The sequence below is a fragment of the Oncorhynchus tshawytscha genome, linkage group LG28 (genome assembly GCF_018296145.1).
Source record: "Oncorhynchus tshawytscha isolate Ot180627B linkage group LG28, Otsh_v2.0, whole genome shotgun sequence".
In the NCBI taxonomy this organism is placed as follows: Eukaryota; Metazoa; Chordata; class Actinopteri; order Salmoniformes; family Salmonidae; genus Oncorhynchus; species Oncorhynchus tshawytscha.
The window spans coordinates 39,681,276-39,702,369 of NC_056456.1; the positions used below are offsets into that span (position 1 = coordinate 39,681,276).

A 21,094-nucleotide genomic window follows, 5' to 3' on the forward strand; every position below is an offset into this window, starting at 1 on the left:
GTCCTGCAAAATTAAGGCAGTTAATACAATTTTAAAAACATTACAATTTATTCACAGATTTCCCAATACACCTTGTGCCCTCAGGCCCCTACTCCACCACTACCACATATCTACAGTACTACATTCATGTGTATGTATAGTGCGTATGTTATCTTGTGTGTGTGTGTGTGTGTGTATGTGTCAATGTTTGTGTAGCTTCTATACCATTTGGACAAGAGTAATATCTATGTAAGAATGCTGTTCATTGACTACAGCTCAGCCTTCAACACCACAGTACCCTCCAAGGGCATCATTAAGCTTGGGGCCCTGGATCTGAACCCCGCCCTGTGCAACTGGGTCCTGGATTTCCTGATTGGCTGCCCCCAGGTGGTGAAGGTAGGCAACCACACCTCAACTACACTAATTCTCAACACAGGGGCCCCACAAGGGTGCATGCTCAGCCCCCTCCTGTACTCCCTGTTCACCCATGACTGTGTGGCCATGCACGTCTCCATCTCAATCATCAAGTTTGCAGACGACACTACAGTGGTAAGCCTGATTACCAACATTGACAAGACAGACTACAGGACGGAGAGGTGACAGCAAAATAGCCTCTTCAACAGTGCTTTGTTAGGAATTGATGTTATTCTTCAATAACACAAACTCCAAAGCAAATCAGGGGGAGAAAAATAGGTTTATTAGAGAAGGACAAATCAAGATCTTATGCTGGGAGGAATATGTTTAGTCTCCCCTGTCCTCAGCTTTTCTCCATTGAACAAAGGAACAGGATGCCATTTATAGCCCCCCACCCGAGCCTGTGGTTGACCAATCAGAAGTCCTTTCAGTACAACTAACCAATGGCCAAATAACAAATATCCTACTCCTGACTCAATGTACAGAACGTAGCACAAGTGTAGTGCCTTGCACAGTGCCTCGTTTTTCCTATTTTCCTATTTTGTTGCATTACAACCTGTAAATTAAATAGATGTTTATTTGGATTTCATGTAATGGTCATGTACAACATAGTCCAAATTGGTGAATTGAAATGAAAAAAAAAGAACTTATCTACAATAATAAAAACTGATAAACTGAAAAGTGGTGCGTGTATTAAAAAGTAAAGATGGTGAGTGTATATGTATTCACCTTACCTTCAGAAGTCATATAATTAGTTAAATAAAGTCCACCTGTGTGTAATGATAAAGTGGTGAGTGTATATGTATTCACCGCCTTTGCTATGAAGCCCCTAAATAAGATCTGGAGCAACCAATTACCTTCAGAAGTTACATAATTAGTTAAATAAAGTCCACCTGTGTGCAATCTAAGTGTCACATGATCTGTCACATGATCTCAGTATAAATACACCTGTTCTGAAAGGCCCCAGAGTCTGCAACACCACTAAGCAAGGGGCACCATGAAGACCAAGGAGCTCGCCAAACAGGTCAGGGACAAAGTTGTGGAGACATACAGATCAGGGTTGGGTTATAAAAAATATCTGAAACTTTGAACATCCCACGGAGCACCAATAAATCCATTATTAAAAAATGGAAAGAATATGGCACCACAACAAACCTGCCACGAGAGGGCTGCCCACCAAAACTCACGGACCAGGCAAGGAGGGTATTAATCAAAGAGGCAACAAAGAGACCAAAGATAACCCTGAAGGAGCTGCAAAGCTCCCCAGTGGAGACTGGAGTATCTGTCCATAGGACCACTTTAAGCTGTACACTCCACAGAGCTGGGCTTTACGGAAGAGTGGCCAGAATAAAATAAACAAAGATGTTTGATGTTTGCCAAAAGGCATGTGGGAGACTCCACAAACATATGGAAGAAGGTACTCTGGTCAGACCTTCCAGCAGGATAATGACCCTAAGCATACTGCAAAAGCAATACTTGAGTGGTTTAGGGGAAACTATTTATATGTCTGGGAATGGCCTAGTCAGAGCCCAGACCTCGATCTAATTAAGAAACTGCGGTATGACTTAAAGATCGCTGTACATCAGCGGAATCCATCCAACTTGAAGCAGCTGGAGCAGTTTAGCCTTGAAGAATGGGCAAAAATCCCAGTGGCTTGATGTGCCAAGCTTATAGAGACATACCCCAAGAGACCTGCAGATGTAATTGCTGCAACAGGTGGCTCTACAAAGTATTGACATTGGGAGGGTGGATAGTTGCTCAAGTGTTATGTTTTCTTGTCTTATTTCTTGTTTGTTTCACAATAAAAAATATTTAGCATCTTCAAAGTGTAGGCATGTTGTGTAAATCACATGATACAAACCCCCCCTAAAAATCTATTTCAATTCCAGGTTTTAAGGCAACAAAGTAGGATAAATGCCAAGGGGGTGAATACTTTCACAAACCAGTAGCTCTGAGTTCAGGAGTGAAATTCCACAGATTCCTAACACCTGTGGAACTGAAACCCAAGTACTATTTACAATTCCCTTTTGACCATCTCGTTCTCTCGTCCTCTCATCCTCTGCGTTGTGTATTTATATTCAAAATATTCTTATAGCTTCTTCAACCTCAGGAGGTTGAATAAATTTGTCTTGGCCCCTAAGACATTTACGGATTCACAATTGAGAGCATTCTGTCGGGCTCTATCACCGTCTGGTTTCGGAAACTGCACCTTCCGCAAATGCAGGGCTCTCCAGACGGTGGTTTGGTCAGCCCAACGCATCAACGGAGGCACACTGCCTGCCCTCCAGGATACCTACAGCACCCGATGTCACAGGAAGGCCATAAAGTTCATCAAGGACAACAGCCACCCCAAGAGCCACTGCCTGTTCACCCCGCTATCATCCAGAAGGCGAGGTCGGTACAGGTGCATTAAAGCTGGGACAGAGAGACTGAAAAACAGTTTCTATCTCAAGGCCACCAGACTGTTAAACAGTCACCACTAGCTGGCCCGCACCCAGTACCATACCCTGAACTTTAGGTCAATGTCACTAACCGGCTACCACCCGGTTACTCAACCCTGCACCTTTGAGGCTGCTGCCCTATATACTTAAACATGGAACACTGGCCACTTTAATCATGTTTACACACTGTTTTATCCTCTTCAAATGTATATACTGTATTCTAGTCAAGGCCATCCTGTTCAATTATACTACATATTCTATCCACGTATTTAACAGATATATAACATTTTCTATCCACATACTGTCCATGGGGAGGCAGCGTAGCCTAGTGGTTAGAGCGTTGGGACTAGTAACCGAAAGGTTGTAAGATCAAATCCCCAAATTCCCCCAAATCTGTCGTTCTGCCCCTGAACAGGCAGTTAACCCACTGTTCCTAGGATGTCATTGAAAATAAGATTATTTTTCTTAACTGACTTGCCCAGTTAAATAAAAGGTAAAATAATCATGTTTATACACTATTTATTAGATATTCAAACAAAAATACTATGATTTTAGTTTATGGTGTTTTATGAATTTAAATTTAATTTTGAAACACAAAAAGAGAGAAGTTTTTATTATTATTATTTTTTTTACTGTGAGCTATTTATAAATAAAGATAAAGCTACACTCCAGTTACTGTATATTTCTCTGAAACTGATAAAGCGCAGATCGGAAAAACATGTCAAGGTCAGTCAGAGAGAACATAAGCCCTGGTTATACAAGCACCACCAACTACTGTAGTTGTGTGTAATGAAAAACATGAACATAAAGTCATGGTGAACTTCACTGTTGGATTGAGCCCCCTGACATTTTTAATTTCTATCAGAATTGGCATGCTATCTCGAGTATAGTGTTGTTGGTTGGAAAACCAGTACACACACACACACACACACACACACACACACACACACACACACACGCACACGAACACACACACACACTCTAAATAGGTATACGACAGATGACTATTTCAAGCAATTCTAAATCAGTACATCCTAAACACTATGAACACTGAATTAATATGTCTGTCTATAACATCTCTATGATCTATAGTTACATGTATCTATACATTTGTAGTTTATAATCGCTGTAAATGTTAGATGTTGTTTTTTTCTTTTTTATTATATTGACAGTGAGGTGTTCCTTCCACTAGATCAAATGTTGCAATCTCAGATATCCATTTCAGCTATTGATTTTATAGTGGCAAAACAAATGCTAGCTCTGACAAACTGTTGCACCATTCGCTGGCTATTTAGCAAATATTACAATATATCTCGGTTCACAACAGGGCTATACACAAGGTAAGGTTGCAGCTGAAATTATTCAGTGTTTCCTTTTTTTGTAAGAATATTTAACATAGCTTTCATGACCTAAACTCTTAGGAAAAAAAGGTGCTATTTAAAACCTAAAAGGATCCTTTGGTCCCCATTAGAGAACCCTTTGAAGAACCCTTTCTGGTTCTGGTTCTGGTTCTGGGTAGAACTATTTTGAGTTCCATGTAGAAGCTAAAAGGTTCCACTTTGAACCAAAAGGGTTCTACCTGGAACCAAAAAGGGGACAGCCGTAGAACCCTTTTTTAAGCTTTTTTCTAAGAGTGTAGAAAAGGCATCTGTGTCCCTTCTATGAATACAAATTACACAAAATCTCTTACAACCATCATCAATTACTACTGTTTCTTTTGCTACTTGAAACACAGTGTAGTATTGTCGCATATTTTGTCATTTGGCTGAGGGTTTATATCTAGAACCCTCTATGTAGGGTTCTTCAAATAACTCCCTGTAATATGGTTCTGCCTAGAACCATGTTATCATGTAAAGGTTCTTCTTAGAACCGTCTATGAAGGGTTTGTCGTGTCTTTGCTGTCATTGAATGTGAAGACTGTTATTTTATCAAATCAATTCTCTATTTGTAATTGTTATTACGTGATTTAACTAATAATGGTCAACTTATTTAACTAGGAAGTCGGGGCAACATGGAAAATGTTGACTTACAGAGTTATAATTTTCAGAATATAACTCTTCAGATATTTTAATATCTGATCGATTAGTCTCATTAATGTTTTATCATTACCTTGTTAGTCTCATTCCAAACGTCGTTAAATTCTTGGTCATCTGCACGAACCCATAAATTATGATTCAGCAATATACAAGATGTCTTAATTTTTTATTTACTAACTAAACAAATCACAGAAAAACATGAAAACACACACAATTAGTACATTGGGTTGCTTCATGATACAAAGAAAAGTCCCTAGTGGACCAAGTCGATATGACAACTTGGTAGATAAAAGGAATGGGGTGGGACTGAGAAAGTGGATACACTACACACAGTCTATAATTATATTCATTGAAATGCTAATCCTTTGCATATGAACAGCCGCTCATTCGAGAATAATTGCAATGTATATATATTTACACCTGTATGTCATTGTTGTCTCCTCTGTTGGAATCTCGATCGTCCGGTAGGGTTCATCTGAGTCTCTGGTTAACTTTCATTTAAGTCTTTTGTGGTTGTAGGTGGTTAGAATGGGTACTTCAGAGTTCCATTCAGAAATGTTCTCATAGAATAGATGCTTCGGCGGTTGTCTGTATTCTCGTTCTAGACTTATGTCATTTCTAGCTGCGGACTAGTAATTATAGATCTAAGATTTGATCTTATTCTGTAGTGATCGACAGTCTCAGAGTTTAACCATTTCCATCCGAGTTGCCAATGCTCCACGTGGTATCGTCTTGTCCTTTGGTAGAGTTGTAGTTTAAACCACTGCACACACCAGCGTCACCCGGCATGTTTTGGTCTTAGAAATTCAACAATTTGCAACCTTAGCTTGTGTGGTATGGTGTGAATTTCACCAGCAGTGGGTTTTATCCATTTCAATAGAAAAGGGCATGAAGCCGATGTAATGTCTATGCTCATGTTGGCTTGACCATTGATTTGGTTAAATTTATATGAAAAAACCCATACTTTCATTTACAAGGTTAAAACCTCTAAATGATAGGGGGCAGCATTTTCAATTTTGGATAAATAGCGTGCCCAATTTCAACTTCCTGCTACTCATGCCAAGAATATAAGATATGCATAGTATTAGTATATTTGAATATAAAACACTCTGAAGTTTCCAAAACTGTTTGAATCATGTCTGTGAGTATAACAGAACTTATGTAGCAGGCAAATCTCCGAGGACTAACCATTCAGATGTTGTTTTTTGGGGCCTCTGTCTGTTCAGTGAATTGGGAAACGATATTTCTTAGGAGCTTGTTTTCAGTTCCTACCGCATCCACTGGATGTCACTTTGAAATTTGGTTGAGGTTATTCCTTTGTGCAATGAAGAAGTACGGCCATCTTGGAATTGAACACTGTTGAGAGTTGCGCAAGACTTGAAAAGTGGTGTTGGTTTGTTGTCTTCCTGTATTGAACACAGATCATCCCGTCTTCAATTTGATCGATTATTAATGTTTAAAAACACCTAAAGTTGTATTACAAAAGTAGTTTGAAATGTTTTGGCAAAGTTTACAGGTAACTTTTGAAATATTTTGTAGTGACGTTGCGCAAATTGGAAGCTGATTTTTTTCTGGATCAAACGTGCCAAATAAATGGACATTTTGGATATATATGGATGGAATTAATCGAACAAAAGGACCATTTGTGATGTTTATGGGACATATTGGAGTGCCAACAAAAGAAGCTCGTCAAAGGTAAGGCATGTTTTATATTTTATTTCTGCGTTTTGTGTAGCGCCTGCAGGGTTGAAATATGCTACTCTCTTTGTTTACTGTTGTGCTATCATCAGATAATAGCTTCTTATGCTTTCGCCGAAAAGCCTTTTTACAATCTGACATGTTGGCTGGATTCACAACGAGTGTAGCTTTAATTCAGTATCATATATGTGTGATTTAATGACAGTTTGAGTTTCATATCATTTTATTTTAATTTAATTCAATGAAAGTTAGATTTTTATATCATTTTATTTTAATTTGCCTCGCTGCATTTTCCCTAGCTTTTGGCCAAGTGGGACACAAGCGTCCCCTATCCTACAAGAATTAATTAACATCACATTACATCTTTTCAAAAATAGTTTCAGGTTTAATCACATATGTTTCACAATATGTAGATGTAAACCTGACAGCTGGGAAATGTACACTTTAAGAGATACAGTTATGTGTGTTTCCTGTCCTTCATGAGGTCACCAAATGAAACACACTCATCATAACTGTCCCTTAAGCGTCCACAGACCATTCACACATTCCCAAAAGTAGGAACGCTGTTTAATTAGGACTTTAATTAGGAGTTTGTGGTCTTCCGTTGTTCTTTCTAGGCTCTCTACCTCCATACTGCATGGCAGTTTCTACCCTGCATTTATGACCTGAGGTACTAAACCTGGTTTAGGAGAGAGAGAGTGAGAGGGGAGGGGGTCAGCCATGATCTACACCCAGAAATGGCCACGTCATTACAGGTTCTACCAAGAACCATGTTATCATCTAAAGATTATTCCTAGAACCGTCTATGAAGGTTTCTACCAAGAACCACGTTATCATCTAAAGGTTATTCCTAGAAGCGTCTATGAAGGGTTCTACCAAGAACCACGTTAACATCTAAAGGTTATTCCTAGAACCGTCTATGAAGGGTTCTACCAAAAACCAAGTTAACATCTAAAGGTTATTCCTAGAACCGTCTATGAAGGGTTCTACCAAGAACCACGTTAACATCTAAAGGTTATTCCTAGAACCGTCTATGAAGGGTTCTACCAACGACCCCTTTTTATCTTTGGAGGGGTATTCATTGAACTGTTCCACCAGCCTTTTCCAATCTAATTATTTATGACAATACATTACATATATCATTAAGGCCTTTCTTTGAGATAGCCTAGTTATACCCTAACATGGTGGAGTTACAGGCCACAAAAGGCCTGAAAGTCACATTATGTTGGCTTGCAAAGTGATGCGTATATTCTATTTGAATCCAGACAGAATTTAGGATATTCAACAAGTGGAATTGTTAATTTACCTGCAGTCTTCATTCAGAATGAATGCAAGTGTAGAAAAGATTGACTTCTGAACCTACCTCAATCATCTAAACTGGGTCAACCATCTCAATAACGGGTACAAGAAATCTAACTACTAACAGATTGGATTAGTTTAGAAAACAATGTTTATTTTTGTGTAGCATAAAATTAATAAACAAATCAATGTACATGCAAAAACACAGATATTACTGTGAAACAAACAATTCTGAGAATCTCCCTGCAATAGAGCATGCTGGGAAATATGATATATGATTCTATGTAGAACACTTCTTGCCTTCCAACAAATCATCAAAGAACCCTTTCTTCCAGAAATAGTTCTAAGAATATTAAAGGTTCTATGTAGAACCCTTTGCCTTACAAATAAGCCTTGTCTTCCAAAAAATGTTCTTCAGATCAAACCAGTTCTTGGTAGAACCCTATCCCTCAGCAAAGAACCCTTTTTTTTCTTAGAGTGTAATTCAGGTAATGCAGATCTCAGTATGCCAGAGGTATTTTTCACTCTTCTATTTGTGGAAGGAAAACTCTGTAGGTTACTTCAATCGTGAGTAAGACTTGACACCACACACCTGCTTTTACACTGCCCTTGACATTGTAGATAAACACATGTGGAATCTTTACAGAAACATAATACGCCCTATCATTGGCCATAGCCTGAATGGTCAGACGTCTACGCTCTGTATATATATCGGGTGTCAAATCTCCAGTTTGTTGTCTGATTCTTTTTTTTTCTATCTCGACCAGGGATAGACATGATGAGGTATCTAGTTCTGTTGGCCCTGCTGGGGCTGAGCCAGGCTTTCAACAATCCCCATGCCAAGCACGGCAGGCAGGCCATCGTCCACCTGTTTGAGTGGAAGTGGAACGACATCGCGGCTGAGTGTGAGAGGTTCCTGGCTCCCAAAGGATACGCTGGAGTTCAGGTATGTACTGTTGGAGAATGGAGAAGTTTTTCCTGTTTAGGTCAACTGGTCAAGAAAGACTCCATCCCCAGGGTTCATCCTAATGTACTCACCATGGTTGTTGTTCTCCAGGCCCAGGGTTTATCCTACTGTACTCACCATAGTTGTTGTTCTCCAGGCCCAGGGTTTATCCTACTGTACTCACCATGGTTGTTGTTCTCCAGGCCCAGGGTTGATCCTACTGTACTCACCATAGTTGTTGTTCTCCAGGCCCAGGGTTTATCCTACTGTACTCACCATAGTTGTTGTTCTCCAGGCCAAGGGTTTATCCTACTGTACTCACCATGGTTGTTGTTCTCCAGGCCCAGGGTTTATCCTAATGTACTCACCATAGTTGTTGTTCTCCTACCCCAGGGTTTATCCTACTGTACTCACCATAGTTGTTGTTCTCCAGGCCCAGGGTTTATCCTACTGTACTCACCATGGTTGTTGTTTTCCAGGCCCAGAGTTTATCCTACTGTACTCACCATAGTTGTTGTTCTCCAGGCCCAGGGTTTATCCTACTGTACTCACCATAGTTGTTGTTCTCCAGGCCCAGAGTTTATCCTACTGTACTCACCATAGTTGTTGTTCTTCAGGCCCAGGGTTTATCCTAATGTACTCAACCTAGTTGTTGTTCTCCAGGCCCAGAGTTTATCCTACTGTACTCACCATGGTTGTTGTTCTCCTACCCCAGGGTTTATCCTAATGTACTCACCATGGTTGTTGTTTTCCAGGCCCAGAGTTTATCCTACTGTACTCACCATAGTTGTTGTTCTCCAGGCCCAGGGTTTATCCTACTGTACTCACCATAGTTGTTGTTCTCCAGGCCCAGGGTTTATCCTACTGTACTCAACCTAGTTGTTGTTCTCCAGGCCCAGAGTTTATCCTACTGTACTCACCATGGCTGTTGTTCTCCTACCCCAGGGTTTATCCTAATGTACTCACCATGGATGTTGTTCTCCAAGCCCAGGGTTTATCCTACTGTACTCACCATGGTTGTTTTCTCCAGGCCCAGGGTTTATCTTAATGTACTCACCATAGTTGTTGTTCTCCAGGCCCAGGGTTTATCCTAATGTACTCACCATAGTTGTTATTCTCCAGGCCCAGGGTTTATCCTACTGTACTCACCATGGTTGTTGTTCTCCAGCCCCAGGGTTTATCCTAATGTACTCACCATGGTTGCTGTTCTCCTACCCCAGGGTTTATCCTAATGTACTCACCATGGATGTTGTTCTCCTACCCCAGGGTTTATCCTAATGTACTCACCATGATTGTTGTTCTCCTACCCCAGGGTTTATCCTAATGTACTCACCATGGATGTTGTTCTCCAGGCCCAGGGTTTATCCTAATGTACTCACCATGGATGTTGTTCTCCAGGCCCAGGGTTTATCCTAATGTACTCACCATGGCTGTTGTTCTCCTACCCCAGGGTTTAGAATAAGACACTCAATAAAAAGGAGCATCAAGCTCGTCACCGTGCACTTTCACCATCCTGTACAGTAATATCATCTGTAGACTAATAAACTGCCTGCTTTCCCTAGTCGTAGTGGGACGACCACACACCATATCATCGCATGACGCCAACATTACTTAAATATGATGGTTATTATATAATAATATAGACTTTTCCACAACCATTTCTCTGATAATTCCTTTTTACAGACACAAAAAGATCCCACCTTGTCTAACGTATTTTGTTTGGTCGACATTTGGAAAGTCTTACAGACAAATATGTTGTTTCCATCAGGCATGTTTTGAATTGTTTTTTACCCAACATACTTTACTCGCAGAAAAGGGTTGGATGGAAACCTGGTTAGTGTCTTCATTTTAGCAAACATTATGAGCACATACCACAGTTGCAATAGTATAAGATACATATATATATATATATACAGAATAATAGATACAGATATATACATACAGAATAATAGATACAGATATATACATACAGAATAATAGATACAGATATATACATACAGAATAATAGATACAGATATATACATACAGAATAATATATACAGATATATACATACAGATAAATATACGCAGATATATATATATATATATATATACAGAGTAATAGATACAGGTATATACATACAGAGTAATATACACATATATATACAGTGCCTTGTGAAAGTATTCGGCCCCCTTGAACTTTGCGACCTTTTGCCACATTTCAGGCTTCAAACAAAGATATAAAACTGTATTTTTTTGTGAAGAATCAACAACAAGTGGGACACAATCATGAAGTGGAATGACATTTATTGGATATTTCAAACTTTTTTAACAAATCAAAAACTGAAAAATTGGGCGTGCAAAATTATTCAGCCCCCTTAAGCTAATACTTTGTAGCGCCACCTTTTGCTGCGATTACAGCTGTAAGTCGCTTGGGGTATGTCTCTATCAGTTTTGCACATCGAGAGACTGAATTTTTTTCCCATTCCTCCTTGCAAAACAGCTCGAGCTCAGTGAGGTTGGATCGAGAGCATTTGTGAACAGCAGTTTTCAGTTCTTTCCACAGATTCTCGATTGGATTCAGGTCTGGACTTTGACTTGGCCATTCTAACACCTGGATATGTTTATTTTTGAACCATTCCATTGTAGACTTTGCTTTATGTTTTGGATCATTGTCTTGTTGGAAGACAAATCTCCGTCCCAGTCTCAGGTCTTTTGCAGACTCCATCAGGTTTTCTTCCAGAATGGTCCTGTATTTGGCTCCATCCATCTTCCCATCAATTTTAAACATCTTCCCTGTCCCTGCTGAAGAAAAGCAGGCCCAAACCATGATGCTGCCACCACCATGTTTGACAGTGGGGATGGTGTGTTCAGGGTGATGAGCTGTGTTGCTTTTACGCCAAACATAACGTTTTGCATTGTTGCCAAAAATTTCAATTTTGGTTTCATCTGACCAGAGCACCTTCTTCCACATGTTTGGTGTGTCTCCCAGGTGGCTTGTGGCAAACTTTAAACAACACTTTTTATGGATCTCTTTAAGAAATGGCTTTCTTCTTGCCACTCTTCCATAAAGGCCAGATTTGTGCAATATACGACTGATTGTTGTCCTATGGACAGAGTCTCCCACCTCAGCTGTAGATCTCTGCAGTTCATCCAGAGTGATCATGGGCCTCTTGGCTGCATCTCTGATCAGTCTTCTCCTTGTATGAGCTGAAAGTTTAGAGGGACGGCCAGGTCTTGGTAGATTTGCAGTGGTCTGATACTCCTTCCATTTCAATATTATCGCTTGCACAGTGCTCCTTGGGATGTTTAAAGCTTGGGAAATCTTTTTGTATCCAAATCCGGCTTTAAACTTCTTCACAACAGTATCTCGGACCTGCCTGGTGTGTTCCTTGTTCTTCATGATGCTCTCTGCGCTTTTAACGGACCTCTGAGACTATCACAGTGCAGGTGCATTTATACGGAGACTTGATTACACACAGGTGGATTGTATTTATCATCATTAGTCATTTAGGTCAACATTGGATCATTCAGAGATCCTCACTGAACTTCTGGAGAGAGTTTGCTGCACTGAAAGTAAAGGGGCTGAATAATTTTGCACGCCCAATTTTTCCGTTTTTGATTTGTTAAAAAGTTTGAAATATCCAATAAATGTCGTTCCACTTCATGATTGTGTCCCACTTGTTGTTGATTCTTCACAAAAAATACAGTTTTATATCTTTATGTTTGAAGCCTGAAATGTGGCAAAAGGTCGCAAAGTTCAAGGGGGCCGAATACTTTCGCAAGGCACTGTATATATACACAGAGTAATATATATATATATATATATATATATATATATATATATATATATATATATATATATACAGAATAATAGATACAGATATATACATACAGAGTAATATACACACATATATATATATATATATATACAGAATAATAGATACAGATATATACATACAGAGTAATATACACATATATATATACAGATATATACATACAGAGTAATATACACATATATATATATATACAGAATAATAGATACAGATATATACATACAGAGTAATATACACACATATATATATATACAGAATAATAGATACAGATATGTATAGAGAGAGTAATAGATACAGATACATACATACAGAGTAATATACACATATATATATATATATAGAGTAATAGATACAGATATGTATAGAGAGAGTTATAGATACAGATATATGCATACAGAGTAATATACACAGATATATATATATACACAGAGTAATAGATACAGGTATATATATACAGAGTAATAGATACAGATATAAATATATACAGATATATATATACATATATATATATATAGAGAGAGAGAATAATAGATACAGGTATATATATACAGAGTAATAGATACAGAAATATATAGAGAGTAATATATATATATATATATATACATATATATATATATATAGAGAGAGAGAGAGAATAATAGATACAGATATATAGAGAGATAGTAATATATACAGATATTTATATATAGAGAGAGTAATATATACAAATATATATATATGTGTGTAGAGAGAGAGAGAGAGAGAGAGTAATAAATACAGAAATATATAGTGCAATAAATACAGATACTGTATATATAGAGTAATAGATACAGATATTTAGAAAGTAATAGATACAGATATATAGAGAGTAACAGATACGGAATGCACATCTTCATTTATGTATATAGATATATCCAAAAACACATATCGATGTTAACTGTTGTTTTTTAAAGAAGACTGGCTAACCCACTGATTCTGCTTCATGGTTGCCGCGCCCTGAGATGTTTTTTGAGTTAGAAATGTACCTATGCTGTTGCCTCTTCCCCTTAGATCTCTCCTCCTACTGAGAGTGTTTTGTTGACCAGCCCGTGGAGACCATGGTGGGAGCGGTACCAGCCAATCAGCTACAACCTGTGTTCCAGATCAGGAAATGAGAGCGAGCTCAGAGACATGATTACCAGATGCAACAACGTTGGGGTAAACAACAATAATAAAAACAACACACGCGTGATCATGAACAAGACAAACTTCATATCGTCATACAAGTCCACTGCTAGGGGTTAAGTAGGATACTTTATCTCCTACTCTGCTCCCACAAACACACAGAACTTTAAAAAAATACCATCATACTCATACTACCGACCCAACAGAACCAAGTTTAACTGATGGTCTACCAACTCTTAACCACACCGACGGAACCAAGTTTAACTGATGGTCTACCAACTCTTAACCAAACCGACAGAACCAAGTTTAACTGATGGTCTAACAACAAACCAAACCGACAGAACCAAGTTTAACTGATGGTCTAACAACAAACCAAACCGACAGAACCAAGTTTAACTGATGGTCTAACAACAAACCAAACCGACAGGACCAAGTTTAACTGATGGTCTAACAACAAACCAAACTGACAGAACCAAGTTTAACTGATGGTCTAACAACAAACAAACCAAACTGACAGAACCAAGTTTAACTGATGGTCTAACAACAAACCAAACCCGACAGAACCAAGTTTAACTGATGGTCTAACAACAAACCAAACCCGACAGAACCAAGTTTAACTGATGGTCTAACAACAAACCAAACCGACAGAACCAACAGTTAAAATCCTTCCTCCAGATCTATGTCCTGTTCAGTTTTCTTGTGACACTAAAACCTCTCTCCTAATATTCCCAGGTTAACATCTACGTTGATGCCGTCATCAACCACATGTGTGCAGCTGGAGGCGGAGAGGGAACCCACTCTACCTGTGGAACCTATTTCAGTGCCAAAAAGATGGACTTCCCTTCCATTCCCTTCAGTGGCTTTGATTTCAACGAAGGCAAGTGCAAATCTGCCAGCGGAGACATCGAGAATTACAATGATATCAACCAGGTATGACTCCGTAAACACTAAATTACAATGATATCAACCAGGTATGACTCAGTACACACTAAATTACAATGATATCAACCAGGTATGACTCAGTACACACTAAATTATTATTGATATCAACCAGGTATGACTCAGTACACACTAAATTATTATTGATATCAACCAGGTATGACTCAGTAAACACTAAATTATTATTGATATCAACCAGGTATGACTCAGTACACACTAAATTATTATTGATATCAACCAGGTATGACTCAGTAAACACTAAATTATTATTGATATCAACCAGGTATGACTCAGTAAACACTAAATTATCATTGATATCAACCAGGTATGACTCAGTAAACACTAAATTACAATGATATCAACCAGGTATGACTCAGTACACACTAAATTATTATTGATATCAACCAGGTATGACTCAGTACACACTAAATTACAATGATATCAACCAGGTATGACTCAGTAAACACTAAATTACAATGATATCAACCAGGTATGACTCAGTAAACACTAAATTACAATGATATCAACCAGGTATGACTCAGTACACACTAAATTATTATTGATATCAACCAGGTATGACTCAGTAAACACTAAATTATTATTGATATCAACCAGGTATGACTCAGTAAACACTAAATTATTATTGATATCAACCAGGTATGACTCAGTACACACTAAATTACAATGATATCAACCAGGTATGACTCAGTAAACACTAAATTACAATGATATCAACCAGGTATGACTCAGTAAACACTAAATTACAATGATATCAACAAGGTATGACTCAGTACACACATTATTATTGCAGATCGTATTTATTTTATTTTTTACAGTTTGTAGCGTGGTTCGTTTTGAGTTGTGTACTTTTAATTAGGAAGTCTGCTAGTTGAATTTTTTATTTTTTTTGCCCTGCACACGAAGAGACAACACACATTATGTTAACCCTTGGTGCGGTCCTACCTCTCAGAAACCTTGCTAGCTGAAGGTCAGGCAATTTTTACACAATTTCACAAAATAATGTTTCTCTTTTTGTGGACATGCTGAATAGTGGTCTTCATTAAGACCACCTATAGGAGTAGTCTTTAACATTGGGAAACAAACTTCTTTTAAGTCTAAATTTATTCAAGTGTGCTGTTTTACTTGTGTGATACAATGCAATGTGTGTTATTGTGATACTTTCACACTGTCACTCTTTCAAGTTGGTAACGGACAAATTCCGATAATCAGCTTACGTAACGTTTTGTTCCATCCCCAGGTGCGTGATTGTCGTCTGGTGAGTCTGCTGGATCTCGCCCTAGAGAAAAACTATGTCAGAGAAAAGGTGGCCGACTACATGAACAAGCTGATCGACATGGGAGTGGCCGGGTTCAGAGTGGATGCCAGTAAACACATGTGGCCCGGCGACCTTACTGTCATCTACGGAGGTCTGCACAACCTCAACACCCGCTGGTTCAACGGGGGATCCAGACCCTTCCTGTTCCAGGAGGTAATTAAAACTATACTAGCCCCCTCCCCCAAACACACAATATAATTGCTTTGAGCATCGGAAAAACGTCTATATAGGACTGAATCAAATCAGTTTGTGTTCCATAACATGTAGACGTACCATCTACCATCCTCTTACTCAGTCTTGGCATCTCCATTTGTTAATGTCTCAACAGTGCTCATTGTTTCTTCATTGATTCCGTTTAGGTTATCGACATGGGTGTATTGTGATGTCATTATGGGGTATTGTGATGTCATTATGGAGTATTGTGATGTCATTATGGGGTTAAATGTATATTCAACAGTGCTCATTTTTTCTTCATTGATTCCGTTTAGGTTATCGACATGGGTGTATTGTGATGTCATTATGGGGTATTGTGATGTCATTATGGAGTATTGTGATGTCATTATGGGGTATTGTGATGTCATTATGGGGTTAAATGTATGTCGTCAACAGTGCTCATTTTTTCTTCATTGATTCCGTTTAGGTTATCGACATGGGTGGCGAGGCCATCCAGACCTCAGAGTACTTCCCCTTAGGCAGAGTCACTGAGTTCAAATATGGAGCCAAAATCGGAAATGTATTCCGCAAGTGGAATGGAGAAAAGCTGTCTTACACCAAGTAAGATATGATTAACATGAGTTAACATTGTACATTTTCATTGTAATAATTTAGCAGATGCTCTTATTCAACAAGCAAACAACTCATTAAAGATGGACTCCGGCTATTTCTGAACTTTTTTCTGTTGATAAACAATATCTGAAGTATAAATGCAGTGATGTCCACGCACTTAAGCGGGTAAAGAAATCTACTTAAAGACATCGTCCATTCAGAGTTGGTCTGATGGTCTAATGGTCTGACATGATGTCATCAGCCTCCCCCCTTTGCTTGAGGAACAATACAGGAGCAATAGATAACTAAAGAGGAAATCCCCCCCTCCCCCCATTCACTTGTGCCATGTCATGAGGATACCTGTGCCACCTATTGACATGTGCTTTTTTCAGTAAATCTGGTGTCAAATGAGGTGGAGTGGCACTTTAACTAATTTCCTCATAAGTTACAAACTCATTTAATACATCATTAAATACAAACTCATAATATAACTTTTATAAACACTTATCATTGTGTTTGTGAATATTTCAAAGATACAGTTGATGTATGTGTATTTTGTAAGTAGCCAAAGTGTGTGAATTTGTCAACTTTGTCATCTTCCTAAATCATTTCGATGTGTGTATTCCAGGAACTGGGGTGAGGGCTGGGGCTTCATGCCCGACAGCAATGCTCTTGTGTTTATTGATAACCATGACAACCAGAGAGGTCATGGAGGAGGTGGAAACGCCATACTCACCTTCTGGGACGCCAGGTACCCTCTCACTACACCTCTCTCTTACATCCAAATCTTTCACTATGCAACTTTGCCAATATCCATGTGAACAACATACATTACTTCCTTCCTTTTAAACTTCTTCATTTTAATAACATACATTACTTCCTTCCTTTTAAACTTCTTCATTTTAACAACATACATTACTTCCTTCCTTTTAAACTTCTTCATTTTAATAACATACATTACTTCCTTCCTTTTAAACTTCTTCCACTACTGTAAACATATTTTATGACAGCTGAAGGAAGTACACAATTTATCTTCAGGAAAATTACCCCTTTTAAACTTCCATTTTAACAACATACATTACTTCCTTCCCCCATATTTTATGACCCCTCCCCCCCCTCCCCCCTCCCCCGATGACATCAATGCATGATTAACAGAAAAATAACAATTATGAAAAGAAACCATTTGTTGACTCTCCTGCAGGATGTACAAGATGGCCGTGGCCTACATGCTTGCCCATCCCTACGGAGTGGCCCGTGTGATGTCCTCCTTCCGTTGGAACCGCGCTGATGACTGGCAGGGCCCTCCCAGCCACGAAGATGGATCCACCAAGGATGTCCATGTAAACGCTGACGACACCTGTGGAGACGGATGGGTGTGTGAGCACAGGTGGCGCCAGATTACGTAAGTCCTACAGCGAACAAAGGCAGGTATTGATGTATATCACAGGATGTTTGTGGCACATTGGGGAGGCGGTTAGCCTAGTGGTTAGAGCATTGGACTTTTTAACCGAAAGGAAGCCAGTTCAAATCCCCGAGCTGACAAGGTAAAAAATAAACAAATCTGTCAATCTGCCCCTGAACAAGGCAGTTAACCCACTGTTGCTAGGCTGTCATTGAAAATAAGAATTTGTTCTTAATTAACTAACTTGCCTAGTTAAAAAAAAACATTAATTTAGGGAGGACGGCTTGTGGTATCTCAAAAAGATCAGAATTGGGCTGACTGTGTAATTGGGAAAGTATTCAGACCCCTTTACTTTTTTTCCACATTTTGTTACTTTATAGCATTATTCTAAAATGCATATATATAAAAAATATATATCTCATCAATCTACACATAGTACCCCACGATGACAAAGTGAAAACAGGTTTTTAGAAACAAAAACACCTTATTTACATAAGTATTCAGACCTTTTACTATGAGACTCAACATTGAGCTCAGGTGCATCCTGTTTCCATTGATCGTCCATTGATCGTCCATGAGATGTTTCTACAACCTGATTGGAGTCCACCTGTGTGTAAATTCAATTGACTGGACATGATTTGGAAAGGCACACACCTGTCTATATAAGGTCCCACAGTTGACAAAAAAATGTCAGAGCAAAAACCAAGTCATGAGGTCAAAGGAATGGTCTGTAGAGCTCCGAGACAGGATTGTGTTGAGGCACAGATCCGGGGAAGGGTACCAAACAATTTCTGCAATATTGAAGGTTCCCAAGTACACAGTGGCCTCCATCATTCTTAAACGGAAGACGTTTGCAACTATCAAGACTCTTCCTAGAGCTGCCCGGCCAAACTTAGCAATCGGGGGAGAAGGAACTTGATGGTCACTCTGACAGAGCTCCAGAGTTCCTCTGTGGAGATAGGAGAACTTGAAAATAGTTGCGCAGTGACGCTCCCGTACAACTGGACAGAACTTGAGAGGATCTGCCGAGAAGAATGGTAGAAACTCCCCAATTACAAGCGTGCCAAGCTTGTAGCGTCATACCCAAGAAGACTCGAGGCTGTAATCACTGCTAAAGGTGCTTCAACAAACTACTGTGTAAATACCTATGTAGATGTAGAATTTCAATTTTACAAACTGACTTGTTGGAAAGGTGGCATATTATGACAGCGCCACGTGATAGACACTTAGCTCTTCAGTGTTCTGCTGCCAATGTTTGTCTATGGAGAATGCATGACCGTGTGCTCGATTTAATACACCTGTCAGTTATTCACCGTTCATTACACGGACCGTAGCTACTAGGAACAGTTTTGGTTGTTGCTGTTCTGCAGAAGAAAAAATAACCACGGTAATAGATTCCCTCTTTGTCTTCTGTCTGTGTAGGAACATGGCTACCTTCCGTAACGTGGTGAACGGACAGCCCCATTCCAACTGGTGGGATAATGGAGACAACCAGGTGGCCTTTGGACGCGGTAACCGTGGCTTCATTGTCTTCAACAACGACGACTGGTAATATACTGTAACACCTTTGTTAATAATGTCTATACTGTAACATCTTGGTTAATAATGTCTATACTGTAACACCTTGGTTAATAATATATATACTGTAACATCTTGGTTAATAATGTCTATACTGTAACACCTTGGTTAATAATGTCTATACTGTAACACCTTGGTTAATAATGTCTATACTGTAACACCTTGGTTAATAATGTCTATACTGTAACACCTTGGTTAATAATGTCTATACTGTAACATCTTGGTTAATAATGTCTATACTGTAACATCTTGGTTAATAATGTCTATACTGTAACACCTTGGTTAATAATGTCTATACTGTAACATCTTGGTTAATAATGTCTATACTGTAACACCTTGGTTAATAATATATATACTGTAACACCTTTGTTAATAATGTCTATACTGTAACACCTTTGTTAATTTGTTGGCTGACTGGTTGGTAAGTTTGTTGGTTGGTGGGTGGGTGGGTTTGGTTGATTGGCAGAGGGATCAATCGATTGATTGACTGACTGATTAGTTGACTGGTTGGTTGATTGATTGACTGAGTGGTTAATTGATTGAATTCAGATCAACTTCACTCTTAGCTCTCTACTTACTGTGTTTCAACCAATCAGGCTCCTGGATGTGACTCTGAATACTGGCATGCCTGGCGGCGCCTACTGTGATGTCATTTCGGGCCAGAGGGACGGAGAGCGCTGCACGGGGAAGACCATCAACGTCGGGGGCGATGGTCGCGCCCACTTCAAGATCAGCAACACCGACGAGGACCCCATGGTGGCGATCCATGCCGACTCCAAGCTGTAAAAAAACAAACACTATACACATAAACAAACAATAAAATCTACTGCAAACTGAACTTCTGTGGTGGATTGGTTTTGTTTTAGCTGTTAAGTGAAGGCTTGGTCAATGCTGAATCTATCTTAGCGGTTGTCCTTTAACATGCTTGCTAATTTATAGGGAAGCAGGTTAACTGTCTTGATTTGAGATAGACACATAAGTAGTTGAAGCTATACACCTTAACTTTGACACTTCTAAGTTGACTTAGGCAAATGGATGGTCACAATGACATTAGGTTATTAGTACAACACTGAGAAGCTAACATAGTATTGGTGCTTGAGAGAGGCATGTCTCAAGATGGTGTGCCTTAACTATAATGATCGAAGTACAGTCAAATTAGGCCTAGAAGAATCGTGTCCCTTGTCAAAGTCGCACTAAAAATCTTGACTAATTATTGTTGCTTCAACTGAGATTCTACTGAGATTCTCCTGAGATTCTACTGAGATTCTACTGAGATTCCACTGAGATTCTACTGAGATTCTCC

The 21,094-nt window shown here is 39.0% G+C and overlaps 1 protein-coding gene across 1 annotated transcript; it reads left to right on the plus strand.

Moving 5' to 3' along the window:
• The first annotated feature begins 4,096 nt into the window (after positions 1-4,096).
• LOC112240021 (alpha-amylase) lies at positions 4,097-20,629 on the plus strand. Its single transcript, XM_042308202.1, has 10 exons — positions 4,097-4,174; positions 8,635-8,813; positions 13,658-13,804; positions 14,504-14,701; positions 15,969-16,199; positions 16,687-16,820; positions 17,440-17,562; positions 18,013-18,213; positions 19,636-19,761; positions 20,388-20,629. The coding sequence occupies exons 2-10, from the start codon at positions 8,643-8,645 to the stop codon at positions 20,575-20,577; spliced, it is 1,521 nt and encodes a 506-aa protein (XP_042164136.1). The 5' UTR covers positions 4,097-4,174; positions 8,635-8,642; the 3' UTR covers positions 20,578-20,629.
• The last annotated feature ends 465 nt before the right edge of the window (positions 20,630-21,094 follow it).

Coding starts and splice junctions, on each gene's coding strand:
- LOC112240021 (XM_042308202.1), top strand. CDS start 8,643: ATGATGAGGTATCTAGTTCTGTTGGCCCTGCTGGGGCTGAGCCAGGCT. Junction 16,821..17,439: donor GAAAAGCTGTCTTACACCAA/GTAAGATATGAT, acceptor TGTGTATTCCAG/GAACTGGGGTGAGGGCTGGG. Junction 17,563..18,012: donor CTCACCTTCTGGGACGCCAG/GTACCCTCTCAC, acceptor ACTCTCCTGCAG/GATGTACAAGATGGCCGTGG.